We start from the raw sequence: 23,174 nt of genomic DNA on the forward strand, positions 1-23,174 counted from the left end.
GCATACTACTGCTACCAATAATAAAAATACTGGCACTGCATTTTATTTCATGCTGCTCCTTCTACCGAGTAACATGCTGGTTGCATGCACTACATCAAATGAGAAAGTTAATCCCACTGAATAAAGATTGGGCAAATTGCACATTAGTATCACACGCAAGAAATCAAACCAAGAAATATCTACTGCATAACAACAAGAATGCTATGAGGGTAAAAGGAGGTATAGACATTTTACCCTCTGGCAGGCAGCTTACAGATTAAAATCATTTGATATCTACCTGAGGAGGTCGATCACTTACAACTTCAGCTTCCGGCTCCTCAAAGTCAACTTTCACTTTTTCCATGGTCGAAGAGGGAACTGCTGACGGACTCACAGGTGGTGTGCCAGAACCCTGCTCACATTTCTCACGTTCCACGGATTTATCTTTGAGTTTTTTGTTAGATTTCTTTTGCTTTTTCTCTTTGACTTTCTCTTTTCCTCTGCTTAGTAGAAGATGCTCTTCTGACATCTTCCGCTGCTCGGCGATTGCTTCTTCATAGGTCTTCTCTCTCACCCCGAACACGGATATGACTAACAGCACAATGGCAGAGACAACAAAGATTCCTCCACATATCAACCCTGTCTGGAAATCCATTCCTTGTAACAAAAAATGCTGCAAAGAAAAGGAATAAGTTCAGAATGTAAGAAAATGGCTCAAACGATAACAACAAAAGTTAAAATATTTTGTAATGAACAAAATATACACACTGTGTCATCAAAATTCATATATTAAAACACTTCAATGTGGTATTAAGGAGATTTCACGTGCAGAAGTGAAATCTGACGAGTGAAATGAGATGCAGGAACAGTGATGTATTCCATGACTACATGCATTGCCTACATTTCGATTACACTGGCTTGCAGTCTACATAGAAAATGTAAACTAATTACAAAGCTGTTTTGAAGGAAAAGTGCCATTTTCGATCATGTTCATACATTTTAATTTGACAACAATTAAGTACAATAAAAGTTCTATGCCTACTGTTAGTTCTACGCTTTGTAGAAATATAACTGAAAAATGCAAACTCAACTAGGACTCAAACCTGGGTCTCGGAAGCAAACAAAATGAGAAAAAACTAGAGTTAGCTTGTTAGCTCATAGAGCAATGGCACAGTGTGCCAGAAACCTGGGTTTTAGTCTTGGTCGAGACTGTATTTCTCACTTAAATTTCTACGAAGTACATGATCTGTGTGTGTGTCAAATTGTAAAATAACCCTATGCTGGTTGGCATGTGGTTTACACAGATTACATTGTATACATGCAGAATGTAGACTATTGTTGTTTGCAGGTAAACATGCTTTACTGCACAGGTGGTCAATGTCAAAGTAGCAAGTGATACCCCCTCAAACTGCAGGTACCTTAGTAGACACTTCTCTCTCCAGTGCAGAAAAAAATATTCGTAATGCATGTCCGACAAACAACATTTGAACTGTGCCTCGTTACTGAAGTGAATTGTTCCTTAAGGTTCATCTTCAAGCGGCATGTCACTTGGATGCCAGGAAACATGTCACTTATCACTTTCATGCGAAATCTCAAAAGATGTTTTCTTCAGAACAGTACTTTGAATAGAAACTTACAAAACTGTACACAATAAATGATATATTACATTTACACATGTATAGGCCACTCTTCTGTCAACCCAAAATTTGATGGAAAATGGAGTGTGGCTTATGTTCAAGTTTACTAAATATATTTGTTTTTAAAATGAATCATTCTTCATCAACATTACATAACAGTTGGGCTGAAAAGTTTGTAGGCTGACTCATAGATGGCGTTACTAGAATTAAATCCATGTGATTTTTACTTAGTACTAACCTTCAAAAGATACGTGTATAAATTTCACAGCTGCCGGATAATTAGTTCGTGAGATATAGCATTGTGAGTGAAGCAGCTTTTGTTATTGTGAAAAAATGGATAAAAAAGAATTTCGTGTGTTAATAAAGCATTGCTTTTTGGCGAAAAAAAAAAAATACTGTTGAAGCCAAGGCTTGGCTTGATAAACATTATTCGGACTCTGCACCAGGAAAATCAACCGTTGAGAAGTGGTTTGCTAAATTTAAACGAGGCGAAATGAGCATCGAAGACGATGCACGCAGTGGACGCCCCAAAGAGGCTGTTACTGACGAAAACATCAAAAAAGTCCACAAAATAATTTTAAATGATCGTAAAGTGAAGTTGATCGAGATAGCTGAGACTTTAAAAATATCAAAGGAACGTGTTGGACATATTGTGCATGAATATTTGAACATGCGAAAGCTGTGTGCAAAATGGGTGCCGCGCGTGCTCACAATCGATCAAAAGCAACAACGTTTTGATGATTCGGAGCAATGTTTAGCAATATTCAACCGTAATAAAATTGCTTCCCCATCCACCATATTCTCCAGATCTGGCCCCCAGTGACTTTTTCCTGTTTGCAGATCTTAAAAGAATGCTCGCTGGAAAGAAATTTAGCACTGATGAAGAGGTAATCGCCGAAACTGAGGCCTATTTTGAGGCTAAAGAGAAATCGTACTATAAAAATGGCATCGAAAAATTGTATGACCGCTATAATCGCCCTCGAAGGCAACTATATTGAATAATAAAATCGAATTTTGTCAAAAAAATATTTTTTACTATGTTAGCCTACGAACTTTTCAGCCTAACTGTTATAATTTAAAAATTACTGTTAAATCCAATGTCTTCCTTTATATACTAAAGATACCCACTGTTTGTCAGAGTCCTTGCCACTCTCCACTCTCATCCATGGTCGCTGACAGAGCCTCATTAGCTTGTAGATGTGCTGTTAAATGGTGTAATATCTGGACAAGACATTTGGGAAGGGGGGGGGGGGGAGCATGTGAGACATTGAAAATGCATCTTGGAGCCTGTTGTGCATGACAAAGTGGATAATTTGGCACAATTTATGAAGGTTTTTCATGTTTTGCCTGAATTATAATCACACAGATGTGTTATCATGGAGACTCGAGTTCGTATTTCAACCCAGCTCTTCATTATTTGAGTTCAGGTAGTATATACAAAATATGAGGATTGATCAGTGTGCTCTGCCCCTGACACACTTCCAGTTATTGAAGGAGGAAAACATTTTGTGTGCTGCATGGCCTATCTTAGTCATGAACACCCACCAAGTGTCTTTGATATCATGCTTTTTGTTTTGTTTTACAAGTAACTAAAGTGAGAGAGGTGTAAGTATTCCAAGATGATGGAGAAAACTGAGATTCGTGCAATCATCCAATATTTGCTGAAAAAAATCTGTCACCTACAGATATTTATAATGATATAAGGAAGACCCTAGGGGAGTCTGCCCTCTCATATGACATGGTTAAAAGGTGGTGTTGGGAATTCAAGTGTGGAAGACAGTCATGTGAAGATGAACATGCTGGTGGACCCCCAATGACAGTTGTAACTGAAGAAATTATCATTAAAGTCCAAGATATTGTTATGGGCAGCCATCACATGACTATCCGATATTTAGCAGAGATGCGTAAGATTTCATATTGTAGAGTACAGGCCATATTGACAGAACATTTGAACATGAAAAAAAATTCAGTTTGATGGGTTCCGAAAATGCTCAAGCTAGATCAGAAGGGGGAACGTCAAGAGAAAAATAAGCAGCTTCTCTCCCTCATCAGAGCCAACAAAGGGAAATCCATTTAAAGTTTTGTAACAATGGAAGAAACAAGGGTGCACCACTTTGATCGAGAGTCAAAAATGCACAGCATGCAGTGGAAACACCATGGATCCTCAGCACCGAAAAAAGGTCAAGGTTCAACAGTCCAAAGGCAATGTCATGGCTTACGTACTATGGGATGCAGAGGAAATACTGCTGGTGGAATACCTTGAACATGGCACCACAGGGAGTTACTATGCCAGCCTAATTGAAAAAGTATGAAATGCTATCAAAACGAAGAGGCACGGAAAGCTTGGCCAGGGTATGCATGATAACGCACCAGTTCACACATCCCAAATTGCAGTGGCCGGTATAAACAGAACACAATTTCAATTGGTTGACCACCCACCCTATTCTAGAGATCTGCATGGGCGGGCTTGACTCACTCCGTAATCCAGCATCCGTTCAATTGCCGTCCCACTACTCAGGACCCAGCTCTCCATGTGCCTGCGCAGCTTGGATAAAACCGCACTACGGTTGCTCCTGGGCAGGATCCACGTGCTTCCAACTGCGGTCCCGAACTAACGAGTCACACCCACGCTGGAGCGGGTATACGCAGTTCATCCGGGACTTTAAGCGGGCAGACGGTACGATACACAGCCACGTTTATTCTTGGCATGTTCAGATTTCCCAATGAAACCTTCATAGTAGATTCAGCGTTAAAAACCACGCGTTTGACATGATTATTTCAAACTCGGTTCCAGTACAAAATAAATTATAAGCGTAAGTAGCAGCATACACAAAGGTCCCAGAAGAATCACAATTTGCAAGGTTGGCAAAATGGCATAGTGGGTAAGGCAGGTGAGGGTCTTATGTTCCATCACCACTTCAGGCAACTTTATATTCAATTTTTTTTAATGTCTCATTGCATTTCTATAGTCAATTAGAACGTATTGGTAAATTGAAAAAAAAAATGTAACTGATTTACCAGTCTTATGAATTTGATTATATTTCTTTAAAACTATCCTCTTAGCAATGGCTTAAAAAGATTGTGTGATTGTAAGCCCAACAAATGAAGAACATTTATTATACAGATGTTTAATTACGAATTTGCCGACATGCGAGGCAGAATGGCTAGCACAGCATGCTATGATGCCAGGGATTCCAGGTTTGAATCCCGTCCTGCGAATAGGTGTTCCTTGTGAGTGTCACTTCATCAGTTACCATCCTCATCGTCGTGTTTAGCCAAAAGTGGCTAAATGAAAAATCAAAATAAATTGCGTATTTATGAAAGCAGAAAGAATACTGTTTTTTGTTATTTTATATATATATATATATATAAATTGTGATGCCTTTGAAGTGTTTATTACAAAAGGTAAAAGTGGAATATTTTTTTGTTTTGTAGGTTTGAAGGTTGTCAGTAATTCGATCAATATGAAGTAGCCTGGATGTTGAGCTGTCTTGTTTAAAATCACAAGATAAAAGAGACACTGAATTGGTCTCTAATAAACAGGAAGTTAGAGTTGAAATTTCACTTGGTTTAGGACCACGCTATTACCCTAGCACAGACTTGTCCTGTTAAATTTTAATCCTAACTTGAAACTTAAAATGAGTCAAAAGATACTACGATCCAACTTTTAGGAAATGCATTTTCTGATATGGAAAAGTGCTTTCAAATGGGCACTCAAAACTATTTAGTAATGCATCCAATGCCCTTTATGTAATTGTAACACCACTGACGTATCCAATTATATCTGACCTAGATTTGTGTTTAACTATTAAAACATGGTTACCAGTACTACACTAGGTTTCCTCTTGTTTGAAATTAATAAACCTATCAAACGGGAAGTCACTCGACACTCGTTCACATTTAACGTTTTCGAGATTTCTCCTGAGCAGCCTTTTCATGCAGTGACATTGATAATTCGAACAATGTATTATCAGATTTAACAATATTTGCCTGTAACAGATTTGCAATGTGTATAATAAGTGTTCCTGTATTTCCTGTCCGCCCCTGCTTCCGACGCCCATGCTCGCAGTGCAGTGGACAGCGACTGTTATTGGCTGCCCGCCTGCGGTTGAACCATGCTGGGTACTGATGGATGCTTGAAAGCTTCCCCTTCAGATGGGCAAGTTGGGTTGGTTCATGACAACAGCTGCGCAGGGAGTGTATTTCTTCCCATTACGGGCCGCATGCAGGCAAGGGATCACATTTGCAGACCTCTACCGTATACTCTGGACTTAGCACTCCGGGACTAACACCTGTTTCCAAATCTTAAAAAAAAAACTGTGTGGGAAGAGTTTCAGCAGAGACTCTGAAGTGATGGATGCTGTAAACGTATGGTTTCAGGACAGGTCAGAAGAATAAGAGTAGTTAAATGGTCCTCTGGCAAAGCCAGATCAGAAGAGGGATCGTCAAGTGAAAAGTCAGCAGCTTCTCTCCCTCATGAGAGGAGGACAGGAGCAGAGCATGCTGATCAACCCTCTTATATTTCAAGTGATTGTGTTTAAACGAGTCAAGGTGGTCCAGTTGATGTGGCATCTACTGCCATGTAAGAACCCGCGGTAGGTGATCTCAAGTGGGAATTTTTCTTGCAATGTCCCTGCAGAACCTGAAGGGAGGGGTGGGGGACATATGGAGCATAGTGGTAACTTTTATCCTCCCTCTCTCTCTGAAATGAACTTGATCAGTTACTTTAAAATAAATCCAAGTTAACATTAATGAATTGTCAACCTCGAGTTTTTCAGTTATGGAATTTATAGGGTTATCAGACATCCCATTTTACCCAGATATGTCCTCTTATTCAGGCCCTAAAAATGGTTCAGGCAGGTTTTTAAGAAAATGGGGAAATGTCCTTTTTGGGGGGCATAGACAACTAACTGCTTCAACTTCAAGGTTCATAACAAAATTTTATATTTGTAAATAATTGTTAATATTGTTTCAGTGTTCAATTTCAAAGTAAGGAAATACAACACTATAAGTTGCAAGCTCAAAGACAAAAAACTTTTCTTCCAACAAAGAATGAATATAGTTTATTTATGCAGTTCATTAGTATTCTGTAATATTCTCTATTCCCATGTTTCTTCATCTCTTTTAGATCCAAATATTCTCCTAAGTTCTTTATTTTAAAACGCTCTCAATTCATGTTCTTCTTTTAAACTTAGAGACCAAGTTTCACAACCTTATAATACTACTGGCATAGCAAATAAATATTAGAATATTCAGACATTTTCCTGTAATGAGCCCTATTATTAGTTATACTGAAATGGTGTAAAATTATTTAACAGGGGTGTGTGATCTACAAGCTCACCAAAACAGTGGTAAACACAAAACTTCTGTTCGAAGTGCTGCATCTAAAAATGTCCTCTTTTTTAAAGTTTGTCATCTGGTAACCCTACAAATTTATGCATAATTATTTCTTCCCCATTTACTTCTCTACAACAGCTATATTTTAAAGAAAACCACAAAAATACCTAACACTGAGTGCAGTGTAGTAACATTTGTAACAGAAAATTGTTGCAGCTTTATTTTTTTGGACACTAACTGAGAAGTACGATATTCGATAGATCCCTACTCGAACGTTTTTTCAACTGAAAACTAATAACTCACAAAAGGTGCTAAAATATTGCACAATGTATTAAAAAGTAATGAGAATTGTTAATAAATATAAAGTTCTTCAGTTTTAATGTTATTGTCACTAATGATTAAGGTGCAGATTTATAGGCACTAAAAACCTCTCCAAAAAGGCACCAAAAATGATTAAAATAGGCACTTAAAAAGGTGCTGTAAAATAAGAAAAGGCACTAAAAAAGGCACCCTAAGATTAAAAAGACATTAAAATAGCCATTGATCATGAATTTATTTCAATTTTATTATGCCAATGCACAGATATACTGTATTAGCATTACAGTTTATGTATAAAAGTGTGCTAACCATTCACAAAACTATTAATGCTATTTTGATCGAAATTCACATTTGAAGGGAATCATTAGTTAAAAGCAGTGGCGTGGCGTGGATTTTTAAAAATGTTACCGGTTATCAGTAGGACATTTAAGGGAGATTTGGGCGCCTCCCCACCTCATGCCCCCCCCACAATGTCTTCCAAGTAGGTCATATAATATTAATCTGGTACGTATGCAATTCAATACTAGATTTTGGTAAAATTATTAATCAGGAAAAAAAAAGTTGACATAAGGACTAAAGTGAAATCGCAAACATTGGTTGTTGACACAATAATACGTAATTTGATACTTACAGAAACATCGAAGGCTACTTATAGAGCAGATCAATCAGACTTTGAAAATAGTTATATGATGCTGGGATCCCGGGTTCGAAACCTAGCTTGGGCATGGGCGTTTGTGATGTCTATTCATCAATTTAATCATATCATCACTCATCCCCTTCTTCGCAAATTAGCCAAAAGTGGCACAAGCGAAGCAAAATCAATCAAATCAAATCAAAAAACTTCTATGATGCTGTCATAAAGAGAAGTTTTTCATTTGAATTTGAATTTTTGGGTGCGTCATGGTCCATGTTATCCACATCTGAATTAGACACTTTTTTTTTCACCCGAAAATAGAGTACATGGCTAACAAAAGAGTTTCGACAACTGCACACATCCACATAACCACGGATAGTCGTTATACCACGAAACATTGAAATGTCGGTCATATCCAGCAGACGACTTGGTTTTTAAATCGTTCAAAATAGGTTTTGGCCTCCCTTTCGCCACAAATTCGATAACGAACCGAAAGATTGCTTCAAAATATCTTCTATCGCACGATTACACACACTGTCCAGATAGGATGAACCTGCCACCTCGGAACTAGCTTCATTAATTAATTGACAATGCGCGAAAACAACATAAAGACGAAAGACACCACTCACAAAACTCCCACTGCACAGTCCCTCCCACAAACCGTTGTTTACTTTTGTAACACGTGAATCACCCTCCTTGCCCCCTCCCCTCTCAGCATCGGCCCTTCCCCAATATTTCCTTCGGAACCTGCAAGGAGTCCAGTTCTACTAATGTTGCCATCTTAGTTCTTTTGAAACCAGATTTGCCCAAATCGCGAAACTTTTCGTTTCAAATAAGATGTATGTAGAATAGATGTAGTCTTCATCTGTTTCCTAACTACTCCCACTCCCATGTTTCACTAAATCCACTGAAATCTCATTTCTGACACCACTACTATTTCGTATATTTTACATCCCTTGCTACCTTTAAGGCTTTCGCTTTATAGGATAATCGTGACGACGAGGATGCATGGTGAATTATTGAAATAAAATTATTATTTCTTTGTGTATGTAATTATTAATTTTTATAATTATGTAAGTAAAATAATAACAACGAACACTGAAATAACCATTTCTTGCTGAGGATTCGAACCTGCGACACCTGACACTTCAGAGCGTGCTAAGATAACAATCTTGAAATTATGCTTGTAAGTATTGTTTTCACCCAAAAACAGTTCTACCACCACAAAAACATTGCTTCAATCCGAAATTATTGCATTCCTGCGACAACGTATGTCAATCTCAATCAGTATTATCAACAATTATCACAAATTCCTGTAACCGAAATAATATTATGTGTGTGAAATATAGAATTTTAGGTTGACATTTTTAGAAGGACAGCGGACCCCTTGACCATACCCATCCCTCTCCTCTCCTTCTCGCCCACTTGTGCCTTCACCGGGTATCGAACCCGGAATCCCTTGATTATAAGGCGGCGACACTACCACTGCGCCATCGTTCCCCAGTGTGACTGGACACCTTCAGAGTAAGATAGACCCGATTAGGCGACTTATCTCTTTTCTGTCAATTGAATATGGCAACACTGGTATGTTTCCGGTAAGGATCACCGGCAACTGCGCCGGCTAAACAGGCATACCATAAACCCCCCGCCTCCTCCCGCAGTCAGTCTTTGCCGCAACGCGAAGTCTTCCTTGCATGGGCTCAGAGCACTTTCCTCATGTTGCCTGTGGAGGGTACCGGATCAGTCCTCCTCTTCGCTTTTGCCGGTGTCAGAAAAATGTCAGTCTGCAATATTTACTTTACGACAATATTACCAGTTTATGTACGTAATAATATTTTAAGATGGGTTCTTCAATTCTTTATATTTTGGTGTTACCTGCGGTAACAGCGGCTACATGCACGCCACGCCTCTGGTTAAAAGAAACTCTCACAAAAAGAACTTTTGCTAACGATTGTTATGTGTATAATTGTTCACAAGTGATGAAAAACAATTTGCACAATTTTAACAAAAAAATATTTTAAAGGATCTTACAATTAAAATTTCTCTGAAGAAATGAACTTGTGTCACCCATTGTACTAATTGTGCACATATGCTTGACAAACAATTGACAATAGTTTGAACCAAATCCTTATTTGCAGGGAAGCTAGGATAACACAACCTGGTTAATTTAAAGCACTTGCATTTTCTTTAGGCACAGGTATATGAGTTGTTTTTCTGTGTATTCGCACGAAATTTTAGAATAAATAATATAGTTTAACTTAGTGTCAGCGTTTGAAGTGAAAGGGCATGTAGGCGGATGGCATCCTCGCAACTAACCCCAAGGCTCGATCAAACATTCCCCCCCAGCTAACATTATCGACTTCAAGCACTGCTTAGTGTAATTCTCCATAATCCACACAAGGCCACCAAACGAAGTTTTTCACATAACTTAGCATTGTTATGTTCAGAACTGAGGTAATGTAAGATGACGGCTCATCACATCCTGCATTGTTCACCAGTTATCCTCGTTTGCATATAACGTGAGAGGTAAAAAAATCATTTACAGAGGGAAAGAAATGTTTATTTGTAAAGCAATTTAACAGTTAAACATATCTACTTCATACAAGCATGACAGAAAATTATTTTCCGTGTGGGGCCGACCTTCATGGTAGAGTAGTTAGTACAATAAGGCTGCGACGCCAATGGTTTGAATCACAGCCTTGTCATGGATGTTGTTTGTGAATGTCTCTTGATCAATTTCATCATATCACTATCATCCTCATCGTTGCAATTAGCCGAATATGGAGAAAAGCATCGCTAAATAACAAAAATCAAATTTCCTGTCAGTGTTAAAACAAGCTCCTGCAGCAATCCATTTTTTAATTAATACACTTCTGGCCAACTTGTGCTTTAGTATTTTTAAACATGAACACAGATATTTCCTCTACTTCCTCTCACACACACATCAAAGCACATGAGTATTCTTCAATGTAGAGAAAGCCAAATGAGTATTAAAAAAAAAGCTGAAGTTAGAAAAAATGGCAGAATAGGCATTTTAGGCAAAATTAAGCTAAATAGGCACTAACTCTAAAAAGATAAATTTATAGGCACTATAAAAATGCATTTTTGGACTACAAACACCATGAAACCAACTTTAAACATTAAATCCTACGTTTTACTACTAAGGAACTAAAATGGCAAATAGGCAAAAATCTGCACCCTACAAATGATAATGGAGATTGCAGAACAGAATCTGATGATTTATCCATGGTAAAAATGGTTCCATCCAAGAGTTTTCTGATGCTTATTAATTGTTTATATAACAATATTATCACCACTAGTATTCATTCACATTCAACCTGACACCCCAGTATAAAAATTTCCTGGAACCTCTATTAGATTGGTTCAAGACAAGTAAAATTATCATTGTAGTTCACATTTTTTCCCTCTGTCAGTAGCCAAACACAAGGTAAATTGGCATCCTGTGTAAACTTTTACAGGGCATCTGGGCGTAAGCAGTAACGAACGCATTGTAAGCGGTACGTCTGTTGAGTTGAAAGTGTACATATATTTAGACTTTCATTGACGTTTTTTTAGAACAGGCTTAACTTTACTGTGTGACAGTACTGAGTGTCAATGAAATGGCAAAGCCAGGTACAACAGGCAGCAAGGTATGGAATGCGGTAAGCTGTTTCAAGGAGGATTTCATCAAAATGGATGGTAAGATTATTTGTTGTACTTTACCTTAAAAAAAAAAGGAAATGAAAAAAGACTTAGTTTAACTTTGCTTTTAAATGAAAGCACAATATATATACCATGCATATATAAAAAGTGACATTAAATTTCTCGCACTTTTTACTTTACTTCATATGAAAATTAATGTATTCCTTTTTATGTATGAATGATATATATTGTGCTTTCATATAAAATAATACTATAGTGGATTGCAAAAATATAAAATAATATTTTTAGTGGATTGGGCAATTATTTTTTCACATCGCCAGACAAACGTTGAAACACGAAAGTTACAGCACTTCTCTAATGGTTGACATATCTTTTTCTGAAACAGGGTGGCCACTCTAGGACCATGATAAAATTCAAGTAAAATTCCCAGTTTTCAAGGCAATTTTCAAAAAATTCAAGGCCACAAGCAGATGCTTCCTCTATTTCAACCTTGCGTATTACCGCCTCTCAACACCCACACACATGCACCAGACGCGCAACCACGAACTTTTGTCTGAGGGGCAAGTACCAGGATAAATGTACCAATAATAATAATAAAAATGACATTATTATGTCTATTAATATTATTAGTAGTAATAGTGGTGTAGTGTCAAAGATGTTATCATCCTTGTAAATTACACAAAAAGGGGGTAGACGTCTGTGTTAAAGCTCACCTCGTAATCAAGGGGTCCTGGGTTCGATTCCCGGTGGAGGCACATAGTGGTTCAGATCCCACTTTAAACTGTAGGTCCACACCCAATTAGCCATACTGTGCATAAAGTGGACATAAAACACCAAACCAATCCAAATCAATCTATTGGTGTTAAAGCATGTGTGTTGGAACAAACTAATTTAAACATTTAAATAAAAAAGTTCAATTTCACATTCATTAATAATGGAAAACAAGTACACAAACTGCATTTTTGAATCGCAGAAAATGCATGATAAATGCATTCCGAATATTATTATTTTTGTACATATAACATGTATAACTTTCATGTACAACATAAGTTTTACACATATTCAAAATGGAGTGATGTAAAATAAGAAAATACATGCCAACACTAAATTGTGTATGTATTCAAAGTAAATTTCTTTAATACATAGTATATATATATATATATATAGTGTATTATTTATATTCATTACATAATCAAATCATCCACCTCATAACAAACCAATGCAAAAATTATATAAATTGTCTCTCAAATGTGCACGCTCCTTTTCCTCCCAACAATTGTTCATGCATTTAAGACGATTATTTCTCTCTCTGGTAATTTACAGTGCATTACAGAAAACAATCATATTGCGAGTGAAGCGGAAAAGAAAATTTTTAATCCATTTTTTTGCAAACTGAAAACAATATTGATTTCATAATTTCATGAGGTGCCATGGCATTCTCTCTTTTACAACTTTTATCGTTTAGATTGTTCGGCGGCTAGGTCCGACTCCTGCCGCTCCCTAGCTACTACAGCTCTGAACTTAGTCACGAGACTAAGAAAATTTTATGAAATGTATTTTTATTTGCATAGCATTTGAAATCGAGGGGGATAATTGCACCTCTGTGCCCTCTGCAGGTGCCCTTGGTTATCAATGTTTGCCCCCTTACCCTCCTTAGAATTGATTTCCATTCAATGTTGGGGGGGGGGCAATGACCTCCTACCCCACTGATATGCAAACTTATATAGTAACAATATGAAGTGTCTGTGTGATTCCAATTTATCCAAAAATTCTAATTTAATTTAATTAAACGGTATATTTAAAACATTAAATTTGAGGTCCTTAGTTTACATTTGCCATTTCACATACTCAGACTCGAAATACATCTACAAACACAAGTCACACAAATGTTATGGCGTATATATTCTAACTTGCGAAAAATTGTTAATTGTGTAAGAATTTCAAACTCAAATCTACCTAATCATTTTGAAGAAATCTTATCTTGCAATAATCTTCCGTCTGTCAGATTGCTCTACAAAGGATAGTAACAAAGTAAACAGATGGAGAGAATTCTGTTTTATTTTTCACACATTATTTTCCTTCCTCGATAAAAACAAAAACTCAACTGTGAAAATCTCGCCTCAGGACATTTATCAATATGCATAAATTCAATAGGTAATAAAAGTTCAGGCAGAATTCATGCATAATTCCCGGAGCCAATAATTCACGCAGAATTCCCGGTGAGTAGCCACCCTGTGGAACCACAGTTAAAAGCTTTTGTTACATATGACTTGCCACTGTTTCTGCATAACTCCATCATTACCCATTCAATTGAGTTTTTCACTCATTTTTTACCTTTTTTTCGGAGATTCTGGCACAACAACACGCTCAGACATGGATGCTGCCATATTGTCTACAACGCTACTGAACCCGTAGCGGACATAAACAAAAGCACACAGTTGGGATATGTCATTTTTTTCACTGATAATATTTCCATTTTCCTTACGGACGAATTTTAAAAGTGGAATATGAGTGTTTTGACATATCCCAATTCTTTTGATACTTCAGCATATGAAAGGTAGGTGGCAGCAGTATACCGTTATACTTGTAGCTCAAAATTCGAGGTAGGTTGGGATCTGCAGTTATTATTCTGAGTGCCTCAATTAAAAACATTACTATTCATAATATGTATGCAGAACTACATGTGTGTATACTATATTTAATAATTAAATCAGCATTCCACTACACCTAGACATAAAGCTCAAAGTAACTTATAATTACGAATACTGTTTTTGGAAAATTGCCAAGTTTTTGATTGAATGTTGCACATATAAAAGAATCAGCATCCCTGATGGCATAAAGTGACGTTGCCACCTTGTAATCAAGAGGTTCCAGGTTCAAACCAATGGAGGCACAGTGGTTCAGGTTACATTTTAAGTTGTAGGTCCAACCAGAATTAGCATATCTGAGCATAATGTGGATTTAAACAAACAAAATTTTACTGACAGAAAGCCAGATTTTTTAAATAAAAAATCTACCCTTTTAAGGTAATATTTGGCCAATCTATTTCAGTTTCCACCTCAGTGTACTAGGGCAGTGTTTCTCAACTGCCGGGCTGTGACCTGGTACCAGGCTGTGTGAGTTCATTAGATCCAGTGATTGCCAACTATTTGAAACCCAATTTTATAGGGTGGATGTTCCTAAAGTCAGCCTCCTCCAGTAGTCAGCCACATCACGAAAAAATGTACATTTATAAGGCCGCCACTAAACCTTGTCTCTATACTTGGTAACAGACTTGTAAAACCATATTCCAGTAGTCAGCCAGCCTTTGTGTGAAAGGCGGTGGCATCTGGTGAAGAAGGAATGAACCATCCAGTGGAGCTGTTTGTGTTACTGATGCAAGCACGTGTTTTTTCCAACCAAAAAAATAACAACAGCAACTGTGATAACAAATAGGTAACAAGGTTATTTAGTGAAGAATTACCAAATATTTTGTTTGTAGTTGTGTTAGAAGGAATAAGGATTTGTTTCAAAGACGTTTTAAGCTGTATATTAATGTCTGTACATCGACAGGGGGGAGACTGAGTACAGGGTTGTGAATTCTGGCTTCCTGCCAGTGGTCAGCCTCCAGGGGCTGACTACTGGATTTAACCTTGGTTGGCTCGTTGGGACTATTTTACCATGTTCTGGACATAGAACAGTAATCCCTGTAACATGGTTCTGTTTAAAATGCTATGAGACAAATCCTTCCAGTGGGCAGCCCCCATATCACGAAAGTGGCTGACTACTGGTGCCAGCTTATCCTGTAGTCAGCCCCCTCTGCTGAAGAAGGAAAATCACAGGCATTTAAAAATTCTAGCTATTATAAAGTGCCTCTTTCACCTGATGCAATAATTGCATTGATAAGCAGGTTGTTTATTTGGTATGAGCACATATTAAAATAAGAAAAATACATTGAAATTGTAAGCTGCAAGTTGTGGTCATATTATGATTAGCCTACAGGTAACTGAATGAGGGGAGTAGGTCAACAATAATTTACTTTTCATGCTTTTCCATTGATTCACATGTTGTAAAGCAGAGCAGGCCCGTAGCCAGGGTGTAGGGGAGTAGGGCAGGCCTTACCGACTGAGCCACCAAGGCCGTAGACTACACAAACTGTGTGCAGAATGCTTTGGAGCAGATGTCTTTGAGCACAAACTTACAAGAAGGTAATACTAATATTCAAGTGACACCAACAAGAGATGAATGTGAAGTTGCAATTGTTGTAATTAAACACTTTCAAGCTAGACTTGAGAGAAGAGGCATTGATGTGGCAGCAGTTGTTGAAGAAATCATCAGTGCAACAGTGACTTCAGGAGAAAATGAAACTACATGCGTTTCAACAGACTCTTGCCCCTACCTGTGTTCGTCAGAAATGCATGAGGTTCTCCCTGTTCCACCAGATGATGCAGACAGCCTTTCTGCTGATAATCAGATTCATTCTGACTTGGGAAATCTTACGCCTGGAATGTATCAAGGAACTAACTACCAGTGGACTTCTGGAGCCTACTTTTGATCTGACACATAGTGAATCAGGAATAGGTAGTTACTCTTCTAACAGTTTCTCCACCAACAACCAGTTCCCTTTCCCCAGTAGCTAATTCTTCAGGTGGAGCAGTACAGCGCCTACCACTAACTGTTTCTTTCTCACCAGAAACGACAGGACATTTTCAAGCAACAGTTTCCCCACCAGAAACAAGACTTCCTCCATCAGCAGCAACCACTGGGATGCATTAATCTCTCTCCCCACCTTCAACAACAGTGTGTCCATTAGACACAGCTCCTCCATCACCAACAGTCCCTTCACCAGGAGGATTTGACAGCCATCTGTTTTGGCCTGGTCTTATAAGAAGAAAGGAACCGAAGGACAGAAAAAAGGAAAAAAAATCCACACGCAATATTGTCAGAGGCATGGAGAAAACATGTGGCAGAAAAGTTAGAAATAATGAAGAAAAGACCATGCTGAGAATGGCAAGAGAAAACTGGAAAGTTCAAAGACAAAACCTCAAAAGAGACACCGACCTGGCCCATCTAACAGTAGCACTGGAGAAAGGAAAGACAGTCATGAAAAATGTGCAGTGTGTGATGAAGATTTAATAAGTGATGTCGAAGATGATGATCTTAAAAACATTGGTTGTGATTACTGCATTCGCTGGTTCCACCTGAAATGTACAGAGCTGTGTAACTTGCCTTATAGACATGTAACTCAGCAAGTGTTTGCCTGCCCAGAGTGTGCTTAGTTGGCCCAAATAATGAATGGTTCTCACAAAAGTATTTTTTCTTTCATAAAACCTATACTAGGGCCTATCCTTAATGTTAAAGAAACAACAGTCCGTGTGAAGTCAGGTGTTCTTAATGGCACCCACAAGTATACCTATTTAATGTTACTAGGCATACATAACGTTCCTTACATGATAAGTTAACCTTCATTTTTAAATATACACTCTCTTAAAATGTTTTATGCATAAAAAAACAGCTCTGTTAAACAATATCTGACCTGGGGCAACCTATATTATCTTTGTGCAGTTGCAGGCTGACTACTAGTGTTGACCATGGCTGACTTCTGAATTTCAGTGGCTGAGTACTGGGATTTTTGCTCTCTTTACAATGTGAGCTTAATTGCTATATTTTGTGGTTTATTTGTGCTATAATAAATACTGCAGTCATAAAACTGCAATTCTCCATTTTATTTACATCCTGATTACTAGGGAAAGGAACTTCAGGTAAATAAATGTTTTTTCTGCGATAAGATAGAGACCCTCATTTTTGCCAAAATTCTGATCATAGCCTTATATGTCAACACAGCAAATTTTATTTTACATAAAAACACATATTTTCCAGTTTTCTGTATGTAAATACATATTTTGCGAATTTTCATTTTAAATGCATAAAATCGCTCATTGACTTCATCTACCTCGAAATCCTCGAAGGAAAAATGTTTATTCTCCGCACCTCTTTCATATCGAGAGTGTTAGGTTTGTTTTGTCTTTAAGCACCCTCGCTGGCAGACTTCTGGCACCTCGCCTACGATCCTATTGGGAGAAAATAGCTGTAAGTAGCTGGGGCTGGCTACACGTAACGATAGCAAGGCTTTTTAATGAAGCAATGCAGCTATTGTGGCCGGAAGGCATAAAATTTGACAATGTTCTTCTCTTGACAGATGCTGCAGCTTACATGCAGTAGGCCTTGCTGTTAGCTACCCCAAAATGGTGCACGTTACATGTGTGGCTCATGCGTTGCATAGAATATGTGAAAAGATAAGAGCTCTTTATCCCAATGTCGATGAACTGGTTTCAAATGGGAAGAAAGTTTTTATCAAGTCGCCTTGAAGAATAGACATTTTTAAACAAAAATGTCCTGAAGTTCCCCTTCCCCCTACACCTGTAGTTACGCGATGGGGCACTTGGTTGGATGCATTTGTTATGCCCAGAACTTTGAAAAAATTGTATCTGTTGTAAATGATCTCGACAAAGAAGAATTCTGCAAGAACTGTTGATGGAGCCCTCCTTAAAAGTCGAATTGGCATACATCTCAAGAAACCTGTCCTTTCTCTCCAATTCCATACGAAAGCTTGAATCGTCTGCGTATAGTAGAAACGAAACTGAAAGAATTCACTGGATCTAACGCACGAGTGCAAATGTCTAAATGTACAGAATTTTTTGGGAAAAAACAAGGTTTTCAAACTTTGTGCCAAATTGCACGTGTTTTGGAAAGTGAAGTAGAGGAAGAGGAAGCTTTGGAAAACTTCAGCGTTAGTGACATTTCGTGCTTCAAATATGCAAGAATTGTTTCTTGTGACGTGGAGCGATCTTTCTCACAATATAAGATGCTATTTAGAGATAATCGTGACAGATTTACAATGGAGAATTTGGAAACAAACTATGGTGATCCACTGCAACTCTTCCAAAAAATAGCTCACTAAGAGGTAATCATTTAGAAACTGATTTCAGGTGTTTAAAATGCATGTTATAGTTTGTTTTTGTTACCAAATGTTTTTATTTTTGTCACATATTTTCCTGTTTTTATCACATATTTTCAACATTTATGACACATAAAAAATAAATATTTCTGAGTTTTTTAGCACATAAAGTTCCGTTCCCTACTGATTACTAGAAAATGTACTGGGATTTCTATTCACGCGAAATCACTGAAATAAAAATCTCTCTTAAAGGGCTGACTACTGGCGAAATCACCCTATTTTGCAAACAAGCCTAGACATACACCATGTGGCATAATTTGTTTATTAATTTCAGTGGTGCATATCAATGTTTAAAAAATGAGAAAGGGGTAACATTTTTGAGCAGGGCATCAGTTTTATAAAATGAATTTACTGCACTCTAGTCTCACAACAGTTGAGAACCACTACACAAGGCTTGCTCAGTGGCCATGTTTAGCAGCTATTACATCAAATTATACAATTGAAAGCCAGATTTTTTATTTTAGATATAGTAGTTCAAAGAAAACAGGTATTACTGAGAGTACATTTGATAAGTGTGTTGATAGATGTAGCAATATTTTATTTATTTCTTCTTTCCTTTTTGCTTTATGTGCAAGTTCGTATGCCAAATTCAAACAAATTATATAAGTATACTATAAGATTCTATTTACAAAATATATACAAAACTACTCTACGTTATGTGGGTGTTCACGTACTACGTAGATATATTTAATAAGCCTACTGAAATATGATGATACCACTTGGATAAAACCATCCATTCAAAAAAGCCAGAATTTTTGCTACTGTTTGTCTAGCTATGAATTTTAAATTTAGATATGAGTGTATTTTTACAGTAGATATAAAATGAAAGCTGTGGAACAAGAAAACGCAGTCAAGCAATGTATTTTTAACAATTTGAAACACTTTGGGGCAAAAAACTGAAAAAATTCCAACCAAAAGTCACGGAAACAACTCTACCTCTTCCAACTCTACTTTCTGGTAGGTATTATCACTACCTGGTGACAGTAGTAGTCACACCCATTTTAAATTCAAAATAACTTCTTAGCAGAAAGTTCAGTAACACATCCAATTAATATAATAAAATAAGAGACAATATTATGGTAAGATTTAGGTAATTAATTTTGCTGGTGAAAATAGCCCTCCATGCTCTTCTCACCACCTGGTGTCACACAATGAAATACTTGGTAAAAAAATGTGTTTACTGCCATTCTTACATTGTTCCCTTTATTATACGAGGGTGATTCAAATAAAATTCCACAAAGTTGCATGATTGATTTGTAATATAAGGTAAAGTAAAGGTAAAGTGTTCCCCTGTGCATAGCACCACGCCATGAAGGCGTATAGGGGGTGTGAGGGTAACGCCCCACATGATGCTGCAAGATTGAAGAAGGAAGCAGTGTCAGTGCAAAGATGGCCGCCCCATTGTCGATATGCACTGTGTTAGAGCAGCAATCTGTGATGCATTTTTTGAGTAGTGAAGGTGTTAAACCAGTTGAAATTCATCGTAGGATGAAAGCGCAGTATGGTGGTTTGTGTGTGTCACAGCAGCAAGTGTACGAGTGGTGTAGAAAGTTTAAAAGAGGTGTAACTTCTGTGAAGGATGCCCTGCGATCAGGCAAGGCACACTGCGTAGTGACAAACGAAAACATCGCCGCAGTGGAAGAGCTTGTGAAGGAAAACAGGTGTATTACTGTGAAGGAAAGAGCCGCCATTTTGGATATTAGTGTTGGTTCAGCACATAATGTTGTCCATGATGTGCTCTGATTCAATAAAGTGTTGGTAAGATGGGTGCCACGTTAGTTGACTACTGAATTGAGAAACCGTCACGTCGATGCCTGTGAATAACTTTTGGGTTGTTTCCAGGTCGAAGATGATGGATTTCTGGAAAGAATTGTTACAGGAGATGAAACCTGGGTGCACTATCACCAACCTGAAACAAAAAAAATCGAGAAAGTAATGGCACCATAGCTCATCGTCAAAACCCTCTCTCCTGGATGCAAATGGAATAATTTTTTAACATTACATGGAAAACTGAGTAGTACTTCTTATGCAGATCTGCTCCAAAATCACCTTTGCCCTGCAATCTGGAGCAAACGACTAGGACTTCTGGTGTATTGTTATTGCATGACAGTGCCCGACCATATACTGCCCATTTAACGGTTGCGACAATCCAGTATATGAAATTGAATGTGTCACACACCCACCTTATTCACCAGACCTCACCCCCAGTGACTTTCATGTGTTGGGACCGCTCAAAGAGGCAAGCATTTCTGAAGCGATGAAAAGGTGAAAATCACGGTGCACAAGTGGCTACCGTCACAACCAAAATATTTCTTCTCATGAGGTATCCATGCACTTCCGAAGCGCTGCAGGAATATGTGCATTGCACTAAATGGGGACTAGGTCGGAAAATTATGTATGTATAATTGTTTCTGTATTTCCTCATTTGCCTCATAATAAATATTTAAGGTTTTCACTTGAATCACCCTCATATAAGATCCTTCAAAGATGAATGGGGTAAGGGTTCCAATTGTTTTATGATTTTTTTCAAAATCTCTTAGCAGGAAGACTAATTATTGTCACACGAAAGTTGAAGCTCTCTTGAAGTAATGAGCACTGTTTGGATTTTGAAAAAAGTTATTTATGTTGAAAAAAACAACTTTAAAAATACCTCACGCAAGCATGTGTGCTTCCCATGAACAACGTATTTTCAGTTGACAAATGAATGTAAGTATGGTAAAAATTTACTATTCCACAAACAAATTTAACTTCTTTGTTTCGTCATTTTTAACATTCGTAGTTACCTATCTGCTTCGCGGAACATTTTTTAAGATGTATTCACGTCATTTTTATGCAAGTAATTTCAATTTCTCACATTACGAGTACTTCTTTGTTTTCGTTTTTTCGCTTCCGTAAGACACAACATGGCGCATACACCATTGTAGATCATCGCATGTCGTGCTTGTGTTTTGTCGATTTTCATTGGGTATGCAGTGTTTCCAACCTTCTTAACTGAAAAAGTACAAACATAGTTAAAATGCACTGAACCATCGACGATAGCCCCAAGAGACATTATGTAAGGTTAGGTTAGGTTTAGTTAGGCAAACATAGTTAAAATTTGTGTAACTAGTAGTTAGGTTAGGTTTAGTTAGGATAGGCAAACCTAGTGAAAAAATAGTTTAACTATGTTTGCCTAACCTAACTAAACTAACCTTACGTAATGATTCTTGGGGCTATCGTAAATGGTTCAACGGATTTTAACTATGTTCGTATTTTGGGTTGGAAAAACTGCATACCCAATGAACATCGACAAAACACAAGCACGGCGTGCGATGATCTATGAAGGTGTACGCGCCAAAGGTTATTGTGAGTCAGAGAATTAATTTTCAACAAAAAACATGAATTTCCGCTATGATACATTCCCACATGACAGAAATCACCTTCAAGGTGTTAGACAATGCTACAGGAACTTGTTACCGTAAGTAGTTCATTCTGTAAAAATGAAGAAATCTGTTTGTGTGAAAGTAAATATTTACTGTAGAGGGTATTTAGGAACTTTATTTGGTAAATATGTAGTATCGCCCGAACAGATTTCTTCATTTTTACAGGAGAAAGTACGGTATAATTTAACAATGCAGGGAATTTATCAAATTTGTTTGAAATTTGGGATAGTTACTAATTTGGGCCTCGTAATCACGAATCTGCACTTAAAATTTGACGCTTATTTGGGGGCAGGTGAATCTGGCCAATTTCTAACATGCCTTTAACAGGGACTCTATAGAGAAAGCCGGGGAGCCAGGGCCACGTTAGCGATTGGGGGCAGTAGGTCAAATACCCCAGGGGCGGAGCCCGGAGTTGGTGGAAAATTTGGACTCAAAAATTTCAAACGGCAATATCTGACCTTCAGTTGGCTATAAATTGGTAAATAGTTCTTTCTGCACTCCAGATTTATGTTCTTCACAATTAGCATTACATAATGTTCACAAAAAAAAAAAGTCCGAAATCGAGGGTGTAGAAATAAGAACTTAATTTAGATTATTTTGCTATTTCCACGTATGAGCACCAAATTTTAACTGCAGATTCGTGATTAGGGGGCCAAATTTAGTGAGTATGCTGAATTTCAAACAAAATGGAGAAATTCCCGATATTGTAAAATCACTCCGAAAGTACTTACCGAACTGACTTTCCGTACACTTTTGAAAGATCGTGGAAGTGTTTTTTTCCCATCGCTTAATTTATTTCGCCGGTAAATCATGTATTTTTGAAGAATAATGTCTCTCCAATGCACGAAAGCTGTTGCCTCTATGTCCTTCCTCTACATGAAACAAATGTTGCGTGCGTTCGATGATGTAACCCACAGTCAGGGTTTCCAACCACACCGTTGTTTTCTAAGAACATGACAATTTTAAATATGTTTTCCTAACCTAACCTTGACGTGCATGGTTCATGGGACTATTTATGAATGGTTCGTGGGGCTATCCATGCATGATTCATGGTGTTTTCGAACGTGGGGAAAAAATACAAAATCAGTAACACGAAAGTAGGTTGCAACACGGCATAACCACCTGATCATCGACAAAGCTAGTCAGCACGATGATCCTTGACGAGTGAACGCCATATTGTCTGTTAC

At 37.7% G+C, this 23,174-nt stretch overlaps 1 protein-coding gene across 7 annotated transcripts in view; it reads right to left on the reverse strand.

Moving 5' to 3' along the window:
- Positions 1-23,174, reverse strand: part of alt (SMC superfamily domain-containing protein aluminum tubes) — a 233,372-nt gene that overhangs the window by 125,556 nt on the left and 84,642 nt on the right. For 6 of the 7 annotated variants that reach the window (XM_083118594.1, XM_083118600.1, XM_083118598.1 and 3 more), the window contains exon 2: positions 278-652. In XM_083118594.1, the coding sequence (XP_082974720.1) occupies positions 278-634 (357 nt within the window). In that variant the 5' untranslated portion in view covers positions 635-652. The remainder of the gene's footprint in view (positions 1-277; positions 653-23,174) is intronic. The other variant, XM_083118597.1, reaches the window with a different exon arrangement.

This window comes from Lepisma saccharinum, chromosome 3 (assembly GCF_977018435.1).
Source record: "Lepisma saccharinum chromosome 3, izLepSacc3.1, whole genome shotgun sequence".
In the NCBI taxonomy this organism is placed as follows: domain Eukaryota; kingdom Metazoa; phylum Arthropoda; class Insecta; order Zygentoma; family Lepismatidae; genus Lepisma; species Lepisma saccharinum.